The following is a 21,653-nucleotide window of genomic DNA, read 5'->3' as shown; positions in this document are numbered from 1 at the left end:
GAGTTCGGCTCCGACATCGGCCTCGGAGCCATCACTGTCGGTGCCGAGGAGGTTTTAGCTTTTCGGAGCGGGGACCTCTGGCTCTGCCTGACAGGGGTGCATTCGAGGTCATGCGGAGTGTGTTAGAACCTGGTTCTACTCCACAGTCGGCTCCGTCCGCCCCTCCCTCTTCGGTGCCTCAGGTCAAGTCGACTCACTCCCTTATCCCGGACCGCAGAGAGCCAGCTCCTCAGGAATCCCCTGTGGGGATCTCATCCTCTTCCGAGGCCTCTCCTGATTTGGCAGAAGAGCCCCCTCGGAAGAGAAAGTGTAGAGGAAACACATAGACTCACCTGAGTCCGTCACCTCTGACACAGATTTAGAGGATTCGAGGTTCCCCATTCCCCTTCTGAAGATGTCTCATTTGCAGACATTCTAGAAATCCTTAAGAAGAGGGAAATTGGCCAGCCCTCAACCCTTCGGAGGATGAATCTGTGTACCTTGAGGCGTTTGGCTCTCGTCCTTCCACCTCCTGGGTGTCTCCCCCCTTTGACCCCCTCATGCAGGTGGTAGCAAAAAAGGCATGGACGGCTCCTGATTCAGTGGACCCCACTCCCAGGAGACCCTCAAAATTCATTACAGCACCAGCAGATAAACAGTTTCTGACAAAAGGAGTTTCTGTGGATGCTATGGTGGTTGCTGCTGCCACTAAGAAGGAACTAGCTGATCCTTCAGTGCCTGTCCATCCACCTAACAAGGAATCTAGGTCCATGGACAGGTACAGGAAGCGGATGTTCTCATCAGCGACCTTTGCAATGCGTTAAGCTGAACTACCTATGCCATTTTACTCGTCTTCAAAGGGACTTGATCAAAGAAGCGAGTGACATGTTGAAGGATCCTATGGCTGCGGGTTTTCAAGACAAGATGAACACTCAGCTGGCTACCCTGAACTCCATAGCTAACTCCTCCATGCGCCTCCTCTCTTATGCGGCTGATGGAGCGAGCAGGGCCGCAGGGACAGGTGTGGCCTTACGTAGGCATGCCTGGATGCGGCTATGCAACTTTGCGGACCCCTTTAAAACGTCATTCACAAATTCCCCGTTTGATGGATCATCTCTTTTTGGTCCTCAAGTGAAAGAAACCTTGAGTAGGTGCGAGACAGATGGCAAGACTCTTTCTGCCGTCAGAGTCCGTTTTCTACTCCTTCTAGGCCTTACCCCAAAGGCCAGAAAAGTGGGAAAATGTGGTTCCATAAACAATCTCAAGGGACTTCGCCTGACGACAGAGTCGGTTCCCGCCAGAGGCAGAGGGGAACAACAATGGTAGGCGATAAGCCCTAGAGGCAGGGGTCCGCAGAACCAGGGCAATCGAGAAGCCTTCTCTGATAAGCCCTTTCAGCATCCCTGAGGTGTTGCCCGACTGCCCACCTTCGGAGGCAGTCGGGGGAAGATTGTCACTGTACCCAGAAGCCTGGCTATCCCTGACTCAAGACAAATGGGTACAGTCCATCATTTCCGAAGGCTATTCCATTCCCTTTGTTCGCATTCCAAACCAATCAAAAAAATCCCTTCCAGATGTTCCACCCGCTCAAAGGGATCTTGCAGCTTTGGAAATTTCAAAGCTGCTTGCAAAAAGAGCAATTCAGCCAGTTCCAGCAGACCAGCAAGGATCCGGAATCTACTCAAGGTTCTTTTTAGCTCCAAAGAAAACAGGGGACTGGAGACCAATTTTGGATCTCAGTATCTTGAACAAGTCAGTCAAGAAAACAAGATTTCGGATGGTCACGCTGCAGTCCATCCTTCCCCTATTGGGAAAAGGAAACTGGATGTGCTCTATAGACCTTCAGGATGCGTACTATCACATAAAATGAACAGGCGCTCCAGAAGATTCCTCCGCTTCAGGCTGGGAACCAGTCATTTTCAATTCAGGGCCCTGCCCTTTGGTCTCACCACTGCCCCCCGGGTGTTTACCAAATGCATGGCAGTGGTAGCTTCTCACCTGAGGCGTCAAGGATTCCAGGTGTTTCCATATTTGGACGACTGGCTCCTCACAGCTCCCACCAAGCATCTTCTTCTATTGGCCAGGGACTACACCTTTCGCATTTGTCAAAATTTAGGCATTTCAATAAATTGCGAAAAGTCTGTTTTGTCGCCTTGTCGTACTATTACCTTCATAGGCGCAAATCTAGACACAGTCAACATGTCTGCGAGACTAACAGATCAGAGAATAACAGACATACACAAACTGGTCTCGCTCCTCTTCAGCAGCAACAGAATCAAAGCCAGGTTAGTTCTGATAGTGTTGGGGATTATGGCGGCTGCCATACCTCTGCTTCCATTAGCCAGATTCCACATGAGAATCCTTCAATGGATGCTCTTCACGCAATGGTCATACCAGCAACTTCCGATGTCCCACACCATCATGATTACGCAAACATGCAGAAATCATCTTCTGTGGTGGATGTCTTCCCCTCAGCTCTTATTGGGAAAACCCTTTGTCCCTTCCCCTCCGGTTGCTACTCTGACAACGGACGCCTCCCTGATCGGGTGGGGGCGGGCATTATCAGGGCAGAACTGTCCAGGGCACATGGCAACCAGACGAATGCCACTTGCACATAAATGTTCTAGAGATGAGAGCAGTGCTTTTAGCGTTGCAAGCCCTTCAAGACTCTCTTCCCTTGGGAACGATAGCAATCCAGACGGACAATATGTCTGTAGTGTGGTATATCAACAAACAAGGTGGAACCAGGTCCTACCCCCTGTGTCGAGAATCTCTCAGACTGTGGCAATGGGCGATTTCTTCTCAGCGGTTTCTGATAGCAACGCACATCCCCGGGAAGTCCAATCAAATCGCGGACAAGTTGAGCAGAGCTATCCTCATGCCTCACGAGTGGTCTCTGAAAGACTCTGTTGTGAGAGAAATTTTTCTCAAGTGGGGTCAGCCTTGCTGCGACCTTTTTGCTACTCCCCAAAACAGCAAGTGCAGAGATTTTTCACCCTATTCCCTTTACCAGGCCAGCCCAGCAGAGGCGCTCTAGTCCAAGTTTGGCCCGGGGACTTCTGTATGCATTTCCTCCCTTCCCACTAATCTCTCAAGTGATACAGAAAGCTATCGCTCAGAAGGCCTCGTTGATCCTCATTGCTCCTTACTGGCCTCGACAGGTTTGGTTCCCCTTTCTACATCATTTTCTGTTGGAGCGACCTTGGCATCTGGACCTAGTTCCAGATCTTTTGATCCATCAGTCAGGTCAATTTCATCGCTCCCTTCCCTCTCTGAACCTCACTGCTTGGTTCCTCCAATTCCAACTTTAGCCAGGCTTCCTCAAGTATCTCACTCTGTCCGAGATATTTTGATAGCTTCCCATAAATCTTCCACTCGAAAGATTTATTTGAGTAAGTGGAAACGTTTCGCCTATTGGGCTCAAGGAAGGGACATAGATCCTTTCACTGCTTCCATCCAAATGGTCCTTGATTTTCTAGCTGAACTCTTCCATGCAGGTTCATCTCCTTCTACTCTTAAAGTTCAATTGGCAGCTATTTCTAACTTTCATGTGGGCATTTCAGAGTCTGCCATAATGTCCCACAAGCTTTGCAAAGCCATTTTGAAAGGAGTTTTTCTACTCAGACCTCCTATAAGAAATCCTCCTCCTCCTTGGGACCTAAATTTAGTTCTTAGTTCTTTGATTCTTTCCCCTTTCGAACCTGCAGCCTCCTGTTCTTTAAAATTGCTATCATGGAAGACACTCTTTCTGGTAGCCATTACTTCAGCTAGAAGAGTTTCAGAACTTCATGCACTCAGCTGTCGACCTCCTTATCTGTTGTTCCATAAGGACAGGGTATCTTCTGAACCAACCCGTCTTTTTTACCTAAGATAGCCTCGGCGTCTAACCTAAATCAAAGCATTGACCTTCCTGTGTTTTTTCCAGAATATTCTAACAGGTCTGAACAAAATTGCATTGGCTAGATGTTCATCGTCAGTTAAGGTACTATTTGGATAGAACCAAACAATTCAGAAAATCTGACCAGCTGTTTGTCTCTTATGCAGAAGGCAGAAAGGGACTTTCAGTTTCAAAGGTATCATTATCTAGATGGCTAACATCTCTGATTTCCCTTGTTTATGAAATTAGACACCAAAAGCTGCCTAACAAACCTAAAGCCCATTCTACCAGAGCTTTGGCTACTTCTATAGCCTTCCAAGACAGACTGCCTATTGACACCATTTGTGCAGCGGCTACTTGGGCTACTCCTCACACTTTCATTTCTCATTATAAGTTGGATTTAGCTTCTAGGCATAGAGCTAACTTTGGTTTCACTGTTCTCAAGAGTCTGTTCCGTTAGGCCACCCGGGACAAGGTGCTAGGGACGCGGTCCCATCCAGCAAGAATGAAGGCGAGATAGACAACTTAACATATAGAAGTTATGTCCTTACCATAACGTTCCATGTTAGTTGACTTCTTCGCCTTCTTTCTTGCGTCCCTCCTTCCCCCTGGCCTGGACAGACCTAGAGGAGTTTGATTGTGACCTCTCTTTCTACCACCTCTTTGCTATAGGTATATGCTCTGTTGTGCATATTTTCCTAGATCAGGTTTTAGGTCACCTTTCCTTTTCCCCTTTGTTTATAGAGGTGGATTCTCTTTTTCCAGTTTTTCTGGTTATATTATTAACTGGGCCTAGCTCACAAACGAGATCTGAGGTAATTCACGCCTAGCATTGTGGGATATAAGGGGAGCCTCGAGCCGGTGGAACCAACTCTCGAGCTTTAGAGTGGCCGAGTCGGAGCCGAGGTCGGCACCGAACCCATCCAGCAAGAAAGAAGGCGAGAAGAAGACAACTAACATGGAACGTTATGGTAAGGACATAACTTCTATTTTAAACGAACAGAACTTCTCCATATCTCATAGTGGTCAAAATGGGCATTAGTTCTGGCTGTGAGGTTACTGGTACTTCAGGAAACTTATAGCAAAGACCAAAGCTGCCCCCTCAATTAAGCACTGTCTGGCTCTTTTTCATGACAAGAATGATTCTTTAGATCATCTTCTCTGGCCAGGTATTTTAGTGAGAGCCTCAGAGGTAACAAGAGTCTTCCAGAAAGCCTTTGACTCACTAGACTTACTCTACTGCATGAAAGTGGTTTTCTCTCTGTGGGCTGGGAGGTATCCTATACCGCATTAGTCTGGCAATTTGCAAATGAGCATGAATGATCTGTCTCAACCATCTGTCTGATCTGGGTCTCCTTATACCACATTTGTGGTGTACATTTCTGGAATCTGTAGACACCTTGACCTTGCAGATGGCAGAACTGTAGCCTAGGACTAGTACCACTTGCTTTAGCAATTTCTTGATGGTAGTCTGCATCTTTGCCTACCTTTGAAAACCCTATCCCAACTTTTGGGCATAAACAATAAGATTGATGGATGTGCCCTCCCTATTAAAACAGATTGATTCAGCATAATCTTAATGGCCATCACCTCTGTCTGCATGTTGTTTGAGCTGCAGATCACTATGTGTTGAGAACCTTATTAGATCTTTTACAGAAACTGTGTCCTTCAGGATCAATGCATATTTTCTCCTGAAAGTGGTCTCAGAAGTATCCTTAAATCAGCCCATTAATTTTCCTTTTTTTCTGAAGCCAAATTCCTGGGAAGAGAGCATTTCTATTTACTTTGTGTACAGTCTCAGATCAACTGTACATGCGTTTTGGAAAATGGGCAAGTTGTGAGCTTCCTTTGCCCTGTTAAGAAGGAATTTGTGATAGCTAAGCAAATTTTTTCCAAGGTGCTGACTGCATTGGTTTACTATGGTAAGGTCACTTCATTCAAAGTCCAGAGGCCGAACGGTGACATTGTCAAACCCAACATTGTTGAAGTACGAATCTCACCCCTATCTCGACCTATGTTAAAGCCTGTTTCAGGGTCGAAGACAAGTCGTATTTCAACAATCTCGGAATTCGACATTGTCGTTTTCACATACATGGATCAACGATCCCATCATTCGATGGGGTCCGGTTCGACCATACCATAGTAAACTGACTGCATTATGCTTTTGTCAGTAGGCTGCTGACTTACTGTTCAAAAAGATTACTCCAACAGTGCTTTATTTTAAAAAAAAAAGCTTCCATTGCAGATGTTTGTACCATAGCTACTTGATCATTGGTTGTCACCTTCACTAGTGCTGTTGTACATGAATCCAGAAGTAAAGGCCACCTTTGACTCCTTATCATTTTAGATTTATTGGTTCTCATCTTCATGAAGCATTATTGCTTGGGTCATGAATCCATGAGAAAATGCTGCCTTTTGACAGGTTGTTGCTTCAGGATTCTGCCTTCTTAGCCTTTGTGTTTTGCCTTCCTCCTAGTCTGGCCTTCCAGGAAAGTTTACTTTTCACTGCTTGTGTTTCTTCCCAGAAGTTAACAACTGCAGAGGAACCTCTAACTCAGATACAAGACATGGGTGCTCATGATATCAGTCGATCTAAGAAGGGCTCTCTCTATTTAGGGCGTGATGGACTCCTTTCATTATCCTGTTTTTACATCTTTTATGTTATTCTGTGCTCTAGGACTGAATCAGAGAGTACAGGCATACAGCATGCCTTCCTAGTCCAGGGCATGACATCACATTATGTACCCTGTGATGTGCATGTGCATGTCATCTTCACTTCAAATGGGCAGGAACCAGAGAAAATTCTGAAATATGCCAAGCTATAGTATCAGAAAAATACTTAGCAGTTGCACACTGCAGAAGTACTGCTCATAAAGAAGTTGGTATGTGAAGTACATGTTTGTTGTATATGACATTTGAGGATAAGTAAGTGAGCTCAGTCTTCATGTAAAATGAGGAGAGATAGGGTAATGTGATGTGAGTACATAGAGTATAAAAGGATAAATGTGATGGGATTGCATTAGTAAGGGATAAGGACAAGTTGCGGTATGACCATCTGATAAAAGGAATGCAGTTTAGTCATTGTGTGGGGAGTTTTTTTTTTTTATAGAGTGGGTGGTTGACAAGTTGAATGAGCTGCTGAAATGGTTGATAGTTGAAACCTTTACAGTGGCTTAGAATTCCTGAGTGTCTGCTTGTGCAGTTTGATTCTAACACTGAGAGGAAAATCACTGGTGAAAAAGACATCATCCTAGATCTTTCAGTATATTAAGGGAGGGCATTCATTTGGTAAGTCTTTGTAACAGTAAATCAGTTGTTGTTTCTTTGTAAGTTTCTTTCAGTGTTGTTAAAATGCTTGCATAATGGTTGTGTAAAACATGCACTTCTCACTTAATAATGACACAAGTATTTTCTCTGACCGGTTTCATAGCCATGCGTTCAGCAATATTTGATGATTTTGTTCAATTTTAAAGTGGCCTGTTTATCAGTTGTAATGGATTTCTTTTGTTCCTTAGTTATGAATATCAGCACTTCCCTACAGCTCAGTTATGCGACGTCTACTTCCTTCACTCCTCCCAGCACTAGTGATCCTTCTTCACCAGTTGCATATTTTCCATATTTTGATGGGAAATACTTAGCAGTTGCTGCCTCACTTAATGGAGGCAATGTACTGTCAACATTTGTTACAATGTTGAAACACTGGATACAGGAATTAGGTAAGCTTTCTGAAATTGTGAACATGCAGAATCTTCTAATGCCATATTGACATGCTGTGCTTTTGAGCAATATTCCAAGTAATATCTACAAACTAATGCTAACCATAATAGTTCTGAGATTACTGACACAGTAAATCTTTACTAAGTGTGCACAGTGGTTTAAAAAAAATGGAGAAATATGTGATATCCAGACAGTTGAATACATTTTGAGTTTCCGTTAGGTATGAGAATTTTGGTGATGTTTCTGGGAATATGCAGTACCTTGAGTTGCCTCATAAGTGATGTATGCTGACTGATCTCTATACTGCTTTAATGAATGTTGTGGTACTATATTTTTGCTGCTGGTTATAAATTAGCCTGTCAGGTCCTGCAATGAAAAAGCATGATATTATGTAATTGTGTGTTGTGGCTGCCAGAAAAAAAAGCCCAACTATGTGCAGATTTATAAAAAAAAATTCCAGTATTTACACATATTTGCACTTGTGTCCATCCTAAAAATTGCAAGGCAAGTCTGCAATAGCTGCTGGTCATTTATTTACCAAGGTCATTTTTGTAAACTATGAGTTATATATCTTCAAATATGCAAATGCCTAGCTACACGAAGTTGCGTGTCATTTGGTATACTGCTTAATTTATTTATGTATGTATGTATGTATGTAATATTTGTTTACCAGGAAAGTCCGACATGGAACGAGCAAATTTTCAGCAGAGGCCCAGGAGAAACGCTCCAGACGCATGTCTTTGTAACTTGGGAGGAAACCAGAATACCCTGAGAAAACCCACATGAATGCATGGAGGACATGCAGACTCTGCACAGAAGGCACCCCAGCCGAGAATTGAACCAGACAACCTCTTGCTGTAAGGCAATAATGTTAACTGCTGCAGTACTGCACCGTTCTAATTTGTAGAAAACAGTCAATGACCTCATCGAGGTTGGTAACATATGCACAGTGTCTGTGTTGTTTAGTGAGCATCCTGGTCAGCATTCAAACATTACACTGTGCTATTCGTTCATTCATTCATTTATTTATTCATTCATTCACATTTTGACAACCTGTTTTACATTGGCACAGGGTCATAAGGATGGCAGAATCTATCCTAGCAACCAGTGGGTGAAAGGCAGTGTTCTCGACAGGGTGCAGGTCTGTCACAGAATAGACACACACACACACACACACACACACACACACACACACACACACACACTCTGCATGCATATCTGTGGGCAGTTTAGAGAAATGTTCACCTACAGTATGTTGGAAGTGAAGAGATATATTTGCAGAAATGAAGAAACACACCAAAGATTTATTTTAGTGTCACTGGTTTCACAATTATGGCCAATCCACCGTCCACATAAAAAGTGTACTCTTATAATTCCTCCTGTTGCACATTCGTTTAGAGAACTTCTAGCCACCGTCTTTGACTTACTGCCATGCATCTGTTGCCTTAGACTTGCCAGTGTCATTCCCACTAGACTCAGCCTTCACTTTCCTTACCTTACCTTCTTCTAAATATGCTTTTGTACACTGTTTGTAATCTACTATGCTACATATTATTGTAGCCAATGTACTACCATATTAATTTATCATTATGTATATTTTGTTTCTTATTGCAGCTATTTACTATGAGTGCTATCAGTATTATTTGTGTTTGCATTTTCATTGCTGCATTCTAATCTCATTGTGCAGTACAGTCTTTCTTTTGCTACCTGGCTTGGGTTGCACTGGAAAATAATCATTGGACCAGTGCATTTACCCAATTAATTGAAGTATAAATACATAAATATGTTTGTTTCTAAGACTTTGCATTTAGAAGTGAACAATTGTAGTTTTCTGTTATAAATTTGGTCCAGCTGGAAATCTCTTCCTATAATCTAATTTAGCAAAAAGGGGAAGCTTTAGATCCAAAGATTCAGTTTGGTCCTCACTCTGAGCAGAAAAGCTGAGAAACATGAAAAAGAGTACAGGGTGTCCATATCTGCATGAAATTGTTAAGAAGGCTTTGATATTTAAAAGATCTGCTGTTGTCTTTTCCATCCATTCCTAAATGGATGGATCTGCAGATCCGACCTCTGATCCATCTTTGGCTGCTCAAGACTTTGGATCCCAACTTCAGGCTCCTCCCCTTACCCATAGCCCCCTGCAAAGCCCAACATTACTTCAGGTCTCATTTGCTGCTTGTTCGAGACAGGCGCAGATCTCTTTGTGCTGGCATGGGTGAAGTTTAGTAAGTTTTTTTTTTTTTTTTTATTCCTATTTCCACTTTGTTGCTTATTATCCTATAACTTTTATTCTACCTCTCCTATTGTAGGTATAATTTCCAGATTTCTAAATTTCAAAAACTTTGCATAAAGTTTCTATTTCTGGCACTATCTTTCTATATATAACAAAAAAGGCTTTAACTATATTTCTTAATACTTTTTGTACATTCTGTTGGACTGTGCTATATTCTGTGACACTCTTCAATATATCAAAATAACCTCCTGGTTTAAAAAAAATTGTGACCTTTGGCCACAAGATACCAAACATGTATGCACACTCTAAGTATATTTACTGCCTCAGAGCTTCACACTTGGATGAACAGTGTGATATATGCACAGCCTTTGGTAGCTGGGTAGTAGTAGAGAGGAAAAATAAATTAATCTTTAAGGAACTTCTTTCTGCCCTTGTGGGAGAAACATCCAAGTCTCAGCAAACTGGTACTGGAGCTTCCCCTTCATCACAAAAGGCTGCAGACAAATCCAAAGGAAACAAAACCAATAAAAAGATGAAGTTGTCTAGGAAATATCTCCAGATCATTCTTCTTCCTCTGTGGCTTCCCTTGCTCTGGCAACTAAGTCATCCAAGACTTCAGGGTCCGACTTTCTTCTCCCAGCAGATCCTGATTGGATCCAAAGTTCCACCTCTCCTGGAAACCCATTTTTCACTGGAGCCAGTTTCTCCTCAGCTCCAGTTTCCTCTTCTACAAGAGAGGATTATCCACTGCTCATCCAGATCTCCTTCTACCACCTCCTCCCTGCAGACTGTTTAGTCAGTCAATAACCTTTTCAAAGCTGATGTGGACCACATGAGAAGGAAATGTCTCAGTATCCATATACAGTTGAGGTTCTTCCTGGCTCCAGCCTCTGCTGGACCTGGGAAATATGTGCCCTCTCCATTTCCAGTAGTAGCGCCTACCCCAGTCCATTTGTTGTAATGGGGAGTTGTGTATCTGAGCACTTCCCAGAATTTGTCTGACCTGGATCCAAAGATCTAGCTGTCTTGTATTCTGATTGGGTTCTATATTAGTACCTCAAACCTTCAGTTCTCCGAACACCAAAACGTCGACAGGTAAACAGTGAAATATAAAAAGCACAAACGGCCACTTTCGCAAAAAATTTTACACAGGGAAAAAATTTGCTTGGCAAATCAACAGCAAAATGAACTTTCAAACCATAATCAAGTGGGGGGCTTCTCCCCCCACACCCCCACTAACTAAATATACCAACTCTGAGATCTAAAATGGAGAAAAGGGCAAATTCCCGATAATGGCCAAGCATTGAGATTTGCTGCAAGTGATGAGGATAAATCAGGACGTTGCATGATGAGGTCATGAAAGCATTTTGATATTTGAGGATGTCAATTTTAGTAGATTCGTGGGATCACTTTTACCTAAACCTTCTAGTCACTTGAAGGTTTACTGCCTTTTTGGAGAGACTGTCATCTTTTTGAAGCCGTCATGATCCAGATTTGGGTTTATTAGTAGCATCTTAAGCAAGATAACAGGGTTAGAGTGGGAAAGAAATTGACACATGGTGGCATTACCCATTATGCAAACTCTGGTGACATTGACGTTTGCCTGTGGGGATGATTCCTGTGTAATGTTGCTGATAATTCAATACCTGAACAGACCACTGCACCTAGGGATAATTTTAAGAGTCTACTGTTAAAGACACACTCAAAGAACAATCATGACAGTGAGAGCTGTAGAGAAGGCCAATGCAACCGGTCTATAACACCGAACAGGCATTTAAGCAAACGCCTCTTTGTTGACACGTAAAGACTGAACGCACTAAAGCGCGAATGGTCAAAACAGCTAATTCTTTCCTTGGGAAAGGATTTGCTTGCACAAACACACACACACACACACACACACACACACACACACACACACACACACACAACTTCATGGGCGGCTCTGCCCCCCTAACTAAATATACCAACTCCGAGGTCGCACTACAGTGGAGAAAAGGGCAACAGTGTGTAGTTGGCCAACTACATCTTTGCCCTGTAAAGTATTCATCGAATCGCTTAATTGCATTTTGATGAATATGTGTCACTCATTTGGTGTGCAGTATTACAACATTTCGACGTTGTAATATAGGCCCAAATGCAACAACATATTAGAACCTTTCAATTATCTTATGCCTTATCTGCTTCGTCCTGGTCAGAATTTTTGTCAGCATCCCCTGTCTCCATCTGAAGACTCACTCAGATGTTCATTGTTAGATCACTGTTGCAGTAACATATAGCTATATGGGACATATCTTGCCAAGTTGTGGATGTCCATCTTGAATAGAAAAGCTTTTGGGCTCCTTCCATGTGCACCATATGTCCATTGGAGCATAAATGTGCAGCAATATAAGGGCAGATATATTAACATGCAAACTCATAACTTTTTGCCCCATCCTCAGAGACCAGACATACATTACATTCCTAGAAGAGAGAACCGTGTTGGCAGTGGCCAGATATCAGCCCTTGGGTTCAGACAAGGAGAAATGTAGCCAGCCCCCAGTCGATTCTACATACATCTGGATTGAAGACTTCATCTAAAACTCCAAAAAAGAAGTTTGGAAAAAAAAACAAGTAAACATGCCACTCTAACCACTTTTTCTTTCAGGGTGTCTAAGGAAGAGTGGTGCTCTTTTGTCAAGGGGCTTTTAAAAGAATTTCATTCCTTGCAGTCTGCGTCTTCTCCCTTTCATAAAAGGAAGAGGTCTCCATCTCCTTCTGACTCTGACTCTGAGTTTGACATGGAAGAAATGTTTAGACTACTTCTGTCAAGTTTCTTCCCCTGATTCCCTAGAGTTAGACTGAGGTGAATACTTCCTGTGATTCACCAGTGAGGAAATCTCTTCTACCTTACTAAAATGAATGATCTTTTCCAGTGGGAAATCAACAAAATCTCAGACTTACAAAACAGATGATATGAGCTTTTACACTCCTAAACCTTCGGCTGTTCTCCATATACTATGTACTCTGGAAAATGCCTGCAGTGCAGGTGGTGCTTCCATCTGATAATCATAATCAAGCCCCTGTTCCTAACAAGCATGGTAGACTGCGCAAAGTTCTGCAGTCCCATAAGTTTCTGTTTCGTAATCCTATGGCAGACCCAGCAGTTAACTCCTTAGAAGGCGGATCTAAACGGTTTTCTTCCCCTAATCCAGTTCCTTCAGATAAAGACAAAAGGGCATTTGATAAGTTTGAGGAAAACTTTATACTTACTCTACTCTTGTCTTTAGCAGTTAACTCTTAGTCTCATATGACAAATTGCCTGATAGCATCCTTTGCTGAAACAGAGATTTGGCAGTCCATCCTTCCTGCAAAGCTGTCTTCCCTCTTTAACTTAATGTCTTCAGTGTCTCAGATAACCAAACATTAATTGAAAATGTTCTTATGATGTGGCAGATGCTGTGTCAAGTGCAGTTACCACAGAGTTATTTATGTACAGGTATGCCTGGTTAAAATCTCATAATTTGCATAAAGACAAAGTCTCAATGATCTGCTAGATAGGGATGCTTTATTTGGCTCTTCTTTGACAGTTGTGCTGAAGGAATTTGATAAAAGAGACAAACTGATCAGTTTTCCATTCTTAAATACAATAGGAACTATTCATCCAATCATTGCCCCTTTTACAGGAAATCTGCTAAACTGTGTCTACAAAAAAGTGATAAGTAACATTAAAAAAAAAAAAAGCAGTGTCAGAGAAAATCCAAGTATAAAGGGGATGATACCTAAAATCAAGGACGAGCAGAAATGATGTCTATTTCCTTCAAATCCCCTTTCCTTCATATCCTGATCATCTTCAAAATCTAACAGCCAGTTTTGTCCTTTATCTTTCCATTTGGACCCAGATCACATCAGATCAGATGCTTCGGTTTTTTAGGCATTATTCAGAATAGTTACAGACTGTACTGGGACTTCCTTCCTCCAAGATCAAGTGTTTTCCTTTATACACAAAAGCAAACTCGTGTGTTTCCTCCCATTTTCCCATGTGTTATTTCAAGGAGTCATAGGTTCATAAGTGTGTACTAGGCTAATGGCCCTGGAGCCTATATAAGCGTAGACCAAGAAGATTCCCTGGCATCATGTCGTCCAAAGTTAGTTTCCAGTGCCCCTGTCAAGCAAGGCCACTGAGGTGATCGCAGGGATGAACTTCCTATTGCCCATCCACTCGTCAAGATCTCTCTTAAAGAGGGCCAGTGAAGTGCTCTGCTTGACATGAACGAGAAGTTTGTTCCAGAGTATGGGAAGTCTCTGGGTTAGGAGCTTGTCTCTCCAGCATGTTCTGTTTATTGTGTTAATGAGGTTTAAGTCCCTGGAGTGTGTGGCATGGAGGGATTGGGATTTCTTTAGGTGTAGCATATCTAGCAGCTGTGGGTCAGACATGGCTTTGTAAATCAAGCAGAGATCGCCTCTAAGTAGGCGATAAGAGAGAGAGAGTCTTTTGAGTCTGTCCATATAGGACATGTGTCCCTGACTCACATAAATTTTTATTTAGAAACCCTACTGCTGATCCTGAAACTATTTCACAGGGTCCAAAGGGAGTTAAGGCCTAAGATCCTCTTAGTGAGGTATTTTTGTGGCCTTTCCAGTTGTTGTACATGTCTAGTGAGGTACATACCAAATGAGGCATTGTATTCTATAATAGGTCTAATGATGGACGAGTAGAGAGGTTTTATGACCTCTTTCTTTCCGGATGAGAAACCTTTTGTAATGAGATGTGCCACATAGAAGGACTTTCTGACTACAGTGGCAATGTGGATGTTCTTCGTGTTTCACTGTTGCAGTCATTACATTTGGGTAATCTGCTGGCAGGTTGCCCTCAGTCGGCCTGAATTCCAAAGTCTTGGGTCCTGCGTCGGTTGCTCTCTCCTCTTCTATGACGTCAGGGGTATAAAACATGCAGCCAACGCCATTTTCTTTAGTCTTTCTTGCCGCACGGTCCCCAAAGCAGAAGCATTTCGCAAGTGCCGGTCGGCCGACTACTGAAATATTCGAGTTTGAGTTTCAGAACAGAAGTCTTCACTAAAGCTAAGTACCCCATTGGAGAAATGTTTTTCTTGCTCCATACCGACGTCAGAAAAAGTTAATAATTGTATTACTTGTGGGAAGCAAATACCTCATAAGGATTTCCATTAATACTGTATTCCTTGCCTAGGCCCTGATCACAATGTGCCTGCCTGTCAGTTTTGTGCTAGATTTAACCAACACACTATTAAGCGTCGGTATATTTTTGCCTCAAAGTATTTTGGAAACAGATTTAACTACCCAGAAATGTCGTTGGATAGCAATCCGACTACAGGAGTACATAAAAAATGCAAAGAAAAGGACAGAGAAAGGAAGTCGAGATCCAAAACCGATGACGAAGCTTCTCCTAACCAGTCGCTGGTTCGCCGGTACTCAGTGAGGCACTTTCGCAGCCCCTGATACCCGCTACTTTCGAGTCGCAGGCCTCTACCGACACCCTTGTGGAGTCCAGCATGCTGCAAGATACTCAAGGTATTGGACCTACGGTTGTATCTCCCTTGGATGGGTCCGGAGCCGCTGAGCAGGCACCATCTTCTGAGGGTGTATTCAGACCTCAACATTTGTATATCAAACAGACGACAGCTGCAAAACCAAAGACAAAAGCAACTTCTAAAACTAAAAAACCGACGCATGAGCCACGTGCACAGGCCTCTATGCCTAAAAAACAGACAATCAAAAATGGCTGAAGACTTTATTACCTTGATCAGAGGTACCCATCCCCCTCCAGATAAGTGGCCTAGGCAAGACACTGATTATGAATCTTCAGATCAGGTTTCTATTTCTTCTGATTCCTCTTTTGATCAGGAATTATCTATACCTCCCTATGAGGATTCTGATGCAGAGGAGTCTATACCATCTGCATCTTCTCCTGAGGATTATTCATGTGGAGAAACCTTGCATACTTTGAGGGAGCATTTTCACTGGGAGAGTCAAGACTTCTCAGAATCAAAAAAGAGGCTCAGGGATTTCCTTCTTCTCCCTTAGCACAGGCCTTTAGCCATTCCCCCTCTTTTAGACATTATGGATGATGTGTTTTCGGAGTCAAGCTTGACCCATGACTCCTTACCTCCAGCTCCCAGTAAGTCTGACAGATATTACAGGGTCCCTGACTCACATAAATTTTTATTTAGAAACCCTACTGCTGATCCTGAAACTATTTCACAGGGTCCAAAGGGAGTTAAGAACACAACAGCAAAAAATCCTACCCCCTCTGACAGAGATTCAAGGGCACTGGACAGATGGGGAAAAAAGGTTTATACATCTGCAACCTTGGCAATCAGGGCCTTAAACTGTCAATTTTGTATGCTTTAGTACCAACAACATGTTATGGAATTGCTGAAACAGAAAATAATGTTGATTTCTGAATGTGCAGGAAATAAAGAATTGCAGGAATTATTGCATGCAGCTGAACAGGTTGGAAAGCATGCTTTGCAAAGTGGTTTTGACTCATTAGAGGCCTCCTGCAGGGCCGCAATTACTGGATCTGTGATTAGGAGGCATGCCTGGCTTAAGGAACAAAATCTGCCTGATCATGTTAAAGCTAAATTGCTAGATGCACCTTCACAGCATGATTCTCTGTTTGGTATTAAGGCAGAAGAGGTTTTAAAGAAAATGGAAGACAAAGCTAAGTCTATGCAAACTGTTAAAGACTTCTTACAAGTGCAGCCACCAATATTCAGTAGACACTGGCCTACAATAAATTGGTCCTTTCCTGTGTTAGACAGAGCTCCAAGGGGCAAATCCAGACGCCCTAAGGGTTCCAGATACTAGGCGCAAGATTCATACAGGTCAAAGCAATGGGGCGCTTCTACCGCCAAATCTGGAGGAGATAAAGCGCAAACCTACAGAAAACAATCCCAATGACTTCCCTCTGCCTACACCAAGCACTTATCTTTTGGCAGCACCCATAGGGGGAAAATTAGCACTTTTTGCTCAAAACTGGCAGTTAATAACCAAGGACAAGTGGGTATTAAACATAGTATCACAGGGATACAGATTCCATTTCCACACTCTGCCAATGGCAAATGGTTGGCCAGATCTGCCAAAAAATCAATGGGCAGAGGCACAGAAACAGGTTACATCCCTCATGGATATGGGGGCCATTCAGCCAATATCAGAACAGGTAAAAGGATAAGGATTTTACTCAAGACTGTTCCTGGTACCCAGAAAGGACAAGGCCTGGTGGCCAATACTAGATTTATCGATTTTAAACACATACCTGGACATTCCAAAATTCAAAATGCTGACTTTGCAGCAGCTTCTGCCCATGCTGGGCAAGAATGCTTGACTGGGGACATTAGACCTAAAAGTGGCATGTCCCAATAAGACAATTGTGCAGAAGATACCTCAGATTCAAGGCTGGCTTACTGCATTACCAATTCTCTGCACTGCCCTTTGGCTTAGCTACTGCGCCCAGGGTCTTTGCGAAGTGCCTGGCACCAGTAATTGCATTTTGCAGACAAAGAAATATGCAAATATATCCTTACTTGGACGACTGTCTCATTCAAGCAGAGAACAAGGACATCCTTCTTCGACACCTGGCATTTGTGAAAAAGCTTCTAGCATGCCTAGGGTACACAATAAATGAAAAGAAATCACAACTGGTACCCTCTGTAAAGATAACATTCCTGGGTGCAAGTTTGAATACAACTGCCCAGATGGCTTACCTCACGCCAGACAAGCAAAGACAACTGACTACTTACTTCAAACTGATGGCAACAAAAACCCAGTTATCTGCAAGACAAATTCTGCAGGCTCTGAGCTTCATGGCATCCTGCATCCTACATCCTACTGATTCCATATGTAAGACTGAATATGAGGAAACTTCAGTGATACCTAAAAGGTTTATGGAGCCAACATTCTCACAGTCTGGAAGCAATGATTCTTCTCATTCCCTGCCTACAACAGGAGTTTCTATGGTGGGCAAAGGCATGTCACCAAAACATGGGATGGGCCTTCACCCCCTGCCAGCCAAACCATAACAACAGACGCATCAGATTATGCCTGGGGGGCCCACATGGCAGGAAGATGCATTCAGGGCATATAGACCCCAAAACAAATGCATCTACATATCAACCAGAAAGAGATGCTAGCTGTTCAAAATGTCCTAACAGCCTTCAAGGACTTACTTCATCCAGGACAACTAATGATAAAGACGGACAACACCACGGTCATGTGGTATATAAACAAGCAAGGGGGCACACACTCATACCCCATTTGCAGACTAGCCATGGCACTGTGGGACACAGCTTTGACATACCAAATACATCTTCAAGCTCAATTTCTGCCAGGAAAGCAAAATACTCTGGCAGACGATTTAAGCAGAAACCTTATGGATCCTCATGAGTGGAAACTAAATCCACAAGTCTTCAGCATGATAACAGAGAAATGGGGGAGCCCAGACATAGATCTATTTGCCTCTCCTCAGAATTATCAATTAAAAAGATTCTGCACAAGGACTTATCACAGACAAGCATGGAAAGTGGACGCCCTATCCTTCAGTTGGAAAAACCTATCAGTTTACACCTTTCCTCCTCTGCCTCTTCTCCCCAAGGTCCTCCTAAACGTCAGACAAGAGAAACCAAAGATGATATTAATTGCCCCGGACTGGCCCCACCAATACTGGTACCCAATCCTAAGGAACTTGTCTCAATACCCAGCTTAGACCTTACCTCAAAGACCTCAACTACTGTCCCAGCAAAACGATCAGATCCTGCACAATCAACTACAGACACTGAACCTGGCAGCATGGCTGATCATGTAGTTATACAAACAACACCTCTCAGTAAAGCTGTGATGGATGTCATTTTGGAAGCCAGAAGGCCTAGTACTAGAAAATCTTATGCTGCCAAATGGAAGAGATTCTGTGCTTGGAATCAAGCACAAGGAACTGATACAGCAGAACCAAATATTCCTCAGATATTACAATACTTAACTGAGATGCTTGACAAAGGCCTATCTTTCTCATCAATTAAAATCCATGCCTCTGCCATTTCGGCTCATTACAATACAGAGCCGCCAATCTTTTCTCATCCTTTACTAAAGCAATATCTTAGAGGAGCCAAAAATTTAAGGCCTCCTAGAAGATCACCATTACCTGCATGGGACCACAATTATGTGTTGGAAAAGCTCACCCTGCCTCCATTTGAACCAGCTGATACTGCTGATATAAAGTTCTTATCATGGAAAACAGCTCTGCTACTAGCAATTACTTCAGCAAGAAGAGTTTCAGAGCTACAGGCCCTCATGGCTGTAGAGCCTTTTATCATATTTTACCCAGACAGGGTGTCTCTGAGGACAAATCCTACATTTATGCCTAAGGTGGTTTCCAGTGTGGCTCTTAACCAAACAATTCATCTGCCAACCTTTTATTCAAATCCGCAGAACAAGGGGGAGAGAATTCTGCATTCCTTGGATGTACACAGACAGCTAAGATTCTACTTGAGCAGGACTAAAGCTCTAAGAAAAACTGAGTAATTACAAGTGTCATATGCTGCAGGATCAGAAGGAAAGGCTATTTCAAAGCAGACAATTTCAAAGTGGATAAGCCACTGCATCCGTTTCTGCAACTTACACCATGGTAAACCTGTGCCCAAGGGCATTAGGTCTCATTCCACTAGAGCTGCAGCTACTTCAGCAGCCTTTCTCAGAGGAGCACAAACCAAAGACATTCTAGAGGCTGCTACTTGGAATTCTGTTCACACCTTTACAAAACATTATCATTTGCCTCTCTACTCTAAGTCCAGGGCAGGCTTTGCCTCTGCAGTTCTGCAGGACCTTATAGCCACACCTAATGCGGTTTAGCTCCAGCCTCCCAACCATAGCTTTGGGATTCTACCCAAATCTAATGACTGTAACAATGAAACACGAAGAACATAGTGCAGTTGTGTACACTTACCATAAATATAGATGTTCAAGTGTATTCACTGTTGCAGCTCAGATACCCTCCCGCCATCCCCCTGTCATTTTGGAGTTTATCTTTCCTTCTCTATCTTCTACAACCTATATATATATATATATATATATATATATATATATATATATATATATATGGGCACCTGACATCGAGGGCAAGAAAAACTAAAGAAAATGGCGTTGGCTGCATGTTTTATACCCCTGACGACCTGACGTCATGGAAGAGGAGACAGCAACTAACGCAGGACCCAAGACTTTAGAATTCAGACCGACTGAGGGCAACCTGCCAGCAGATTACTCAAATGTAATGAGTGCAACAGTGAATACACTCAAACATCTACCTTTATGGTAAGTGTACACAACTGTACTTTATCGAAGGAGAGGTTGCGGTCAACCTGTGTCCCCAGGTCTCTTATCCTACCTTCGGTGTTTAGTGGGCTACCGCCTATGTGGTAATTCATGGTCACCAAATTTTTCCCGAAGGGAATGACAGTGCACTTTTTGACATTGAGCTTAAGGCCATGGTTCTGGCACCAGTCGTTGGTGTCATTGAGGCCTTTTTGTAGAATGTCTACATCAATTGGAGAATCAATAATGGCTCCCAGTTTGCAATAATCTGTAAACTTGGTCAGCCAGAGTCCCTTTGTGTTGGCTTGAACTTCAGAGAAGTAGATGCCAAACAGGAGAGGACCTAGGACCGATCCCCGTGGGACACCACTTGTAACTGGTTCCTTTCTTAGGACAAGGATTTTACTGCAGGATCATTGTGATCCCCAAAAAGACAGATACTTCCTCAAGGTCCTAGGATTCATGGCCTCTTCAGTTCTAATGATTCCCTTAGCCAGGTTACACATGAGGAAAATTCAGTAGTATCTGGAATCGGTATGGACCTAGCATCAACATTTTCTTTCCTTCCAGGTTCCCATTTTTCCATTTATCAGGAAAGAGATAGTTTGGTGGATGTACCGAGTGCTACTGAATCCAAGCATCTTCCAAGACTAAAATGACTACTGCTTTGGACTTAGCCTGGGGAGCTGTTTCCAAGGGAATCAAATTATGAGGCATATGGAACATTCAGTTCAGGAAGAAGCATTTCAGTATGAGGAATGTGATGGCCCTGATAAATGCTTTAAAATCCTTGCATCATTATTATTTACCAGGACCTCCCCACATGATCACATACAACACCACTGTGATGTGGTATCTAAACATACAAGGGGTAACTAGGTCCTACTGTCGATGCAGACTAGCCAAGTTAGCCTAGAAAATTGCAACTCAACATGGTCTACCCATTTAGACTTCTTAGTTTCCATCAAAGCAAAACAATCTGGCAGATCCAGGACAGATTACCATGAGTAAAAAGTTAACAGTACATTGTCTTCCAGAACATAACCCAACTGTGGGGAACTCATCAGAGTGATCTGTTTGCCTCCATTCACAACAGACAAAGAAAGTCTGCTCCAAGGACTCCTTCAAAAAAGGTGTGGAAGACAGATGCCTTTTCTTTTCCATAGTCTGGGAGTTACCATTTTGCAGTTCTATCCTTTTCTTCAATAGCCAGATTTACTTTAAATATCCAGAAGGACTCTCTAAAGGTAATTGTAGTAGCTCCCTTTCACTCCAGGCAGCATTGGTTCTCCCTTCTTAAGAAAATGGCCATGGGCAGTTACCACAAGGTTCCTCACAAAATGTGTTTGCTCACACAGGATAAGGGATTGCCTGTTCATCCCCATCCTCTGGAAGCTTCGGTTCTTCTTCAGACCCGCTGCTATGAAAGTGTTCAAGAGACTGGAGGAAATGGTAGAGGCCATGCTGTTGGTCAAGCTTTTTTTTTCATTCCCAACCAACCTCCAGGATTCAGTAGAAATTACCATTCAA

At 43.0% G+C, this 21,653-nt stretch overlaps 1 protein-coding gene across 2 annotated transcripts in view; it reads left to right on the top strand.

Moving 5' to 3' along the window:
- Positions 1–21,653, top strand: part of SHPK (sedoheptulokinase) — a 525,836-nt gene that overhangs the window by 468,085 nt on the left and 36,098 nt on the right. For both annotated transcript variants that reach the window (XM_044054329.1, XM_044054330.1), the window contains exon 7: positions 7,372–7,572. In XM_044054329.1, coding sequence (XP_043910264.1) covers positions 7,372–7,572 — 201 coding nt within the window. The remainder of the gene's footprint in view (positions 1–7,371; positions 7,573–21,653) is intronic.

This window comes from Protopterus annectens, chromosome 13.part0 (genome assembly GCF_019279795.1).
Source record: "Protopterus annectens isolate FY-2018-M chromosome 13.part0, PAN1.0, whole genome shotgun sequence".
NCBI classification, from domain to species: domain Eukaryota; kingdom Metazoa; phylum Chordata; order Ceratodontiformes; family Protopteridae; genus Protopterus; species Protopterus annectens.
This window is presented reverse-complemented; position numbering and strand designations above follow the sequence as displayed.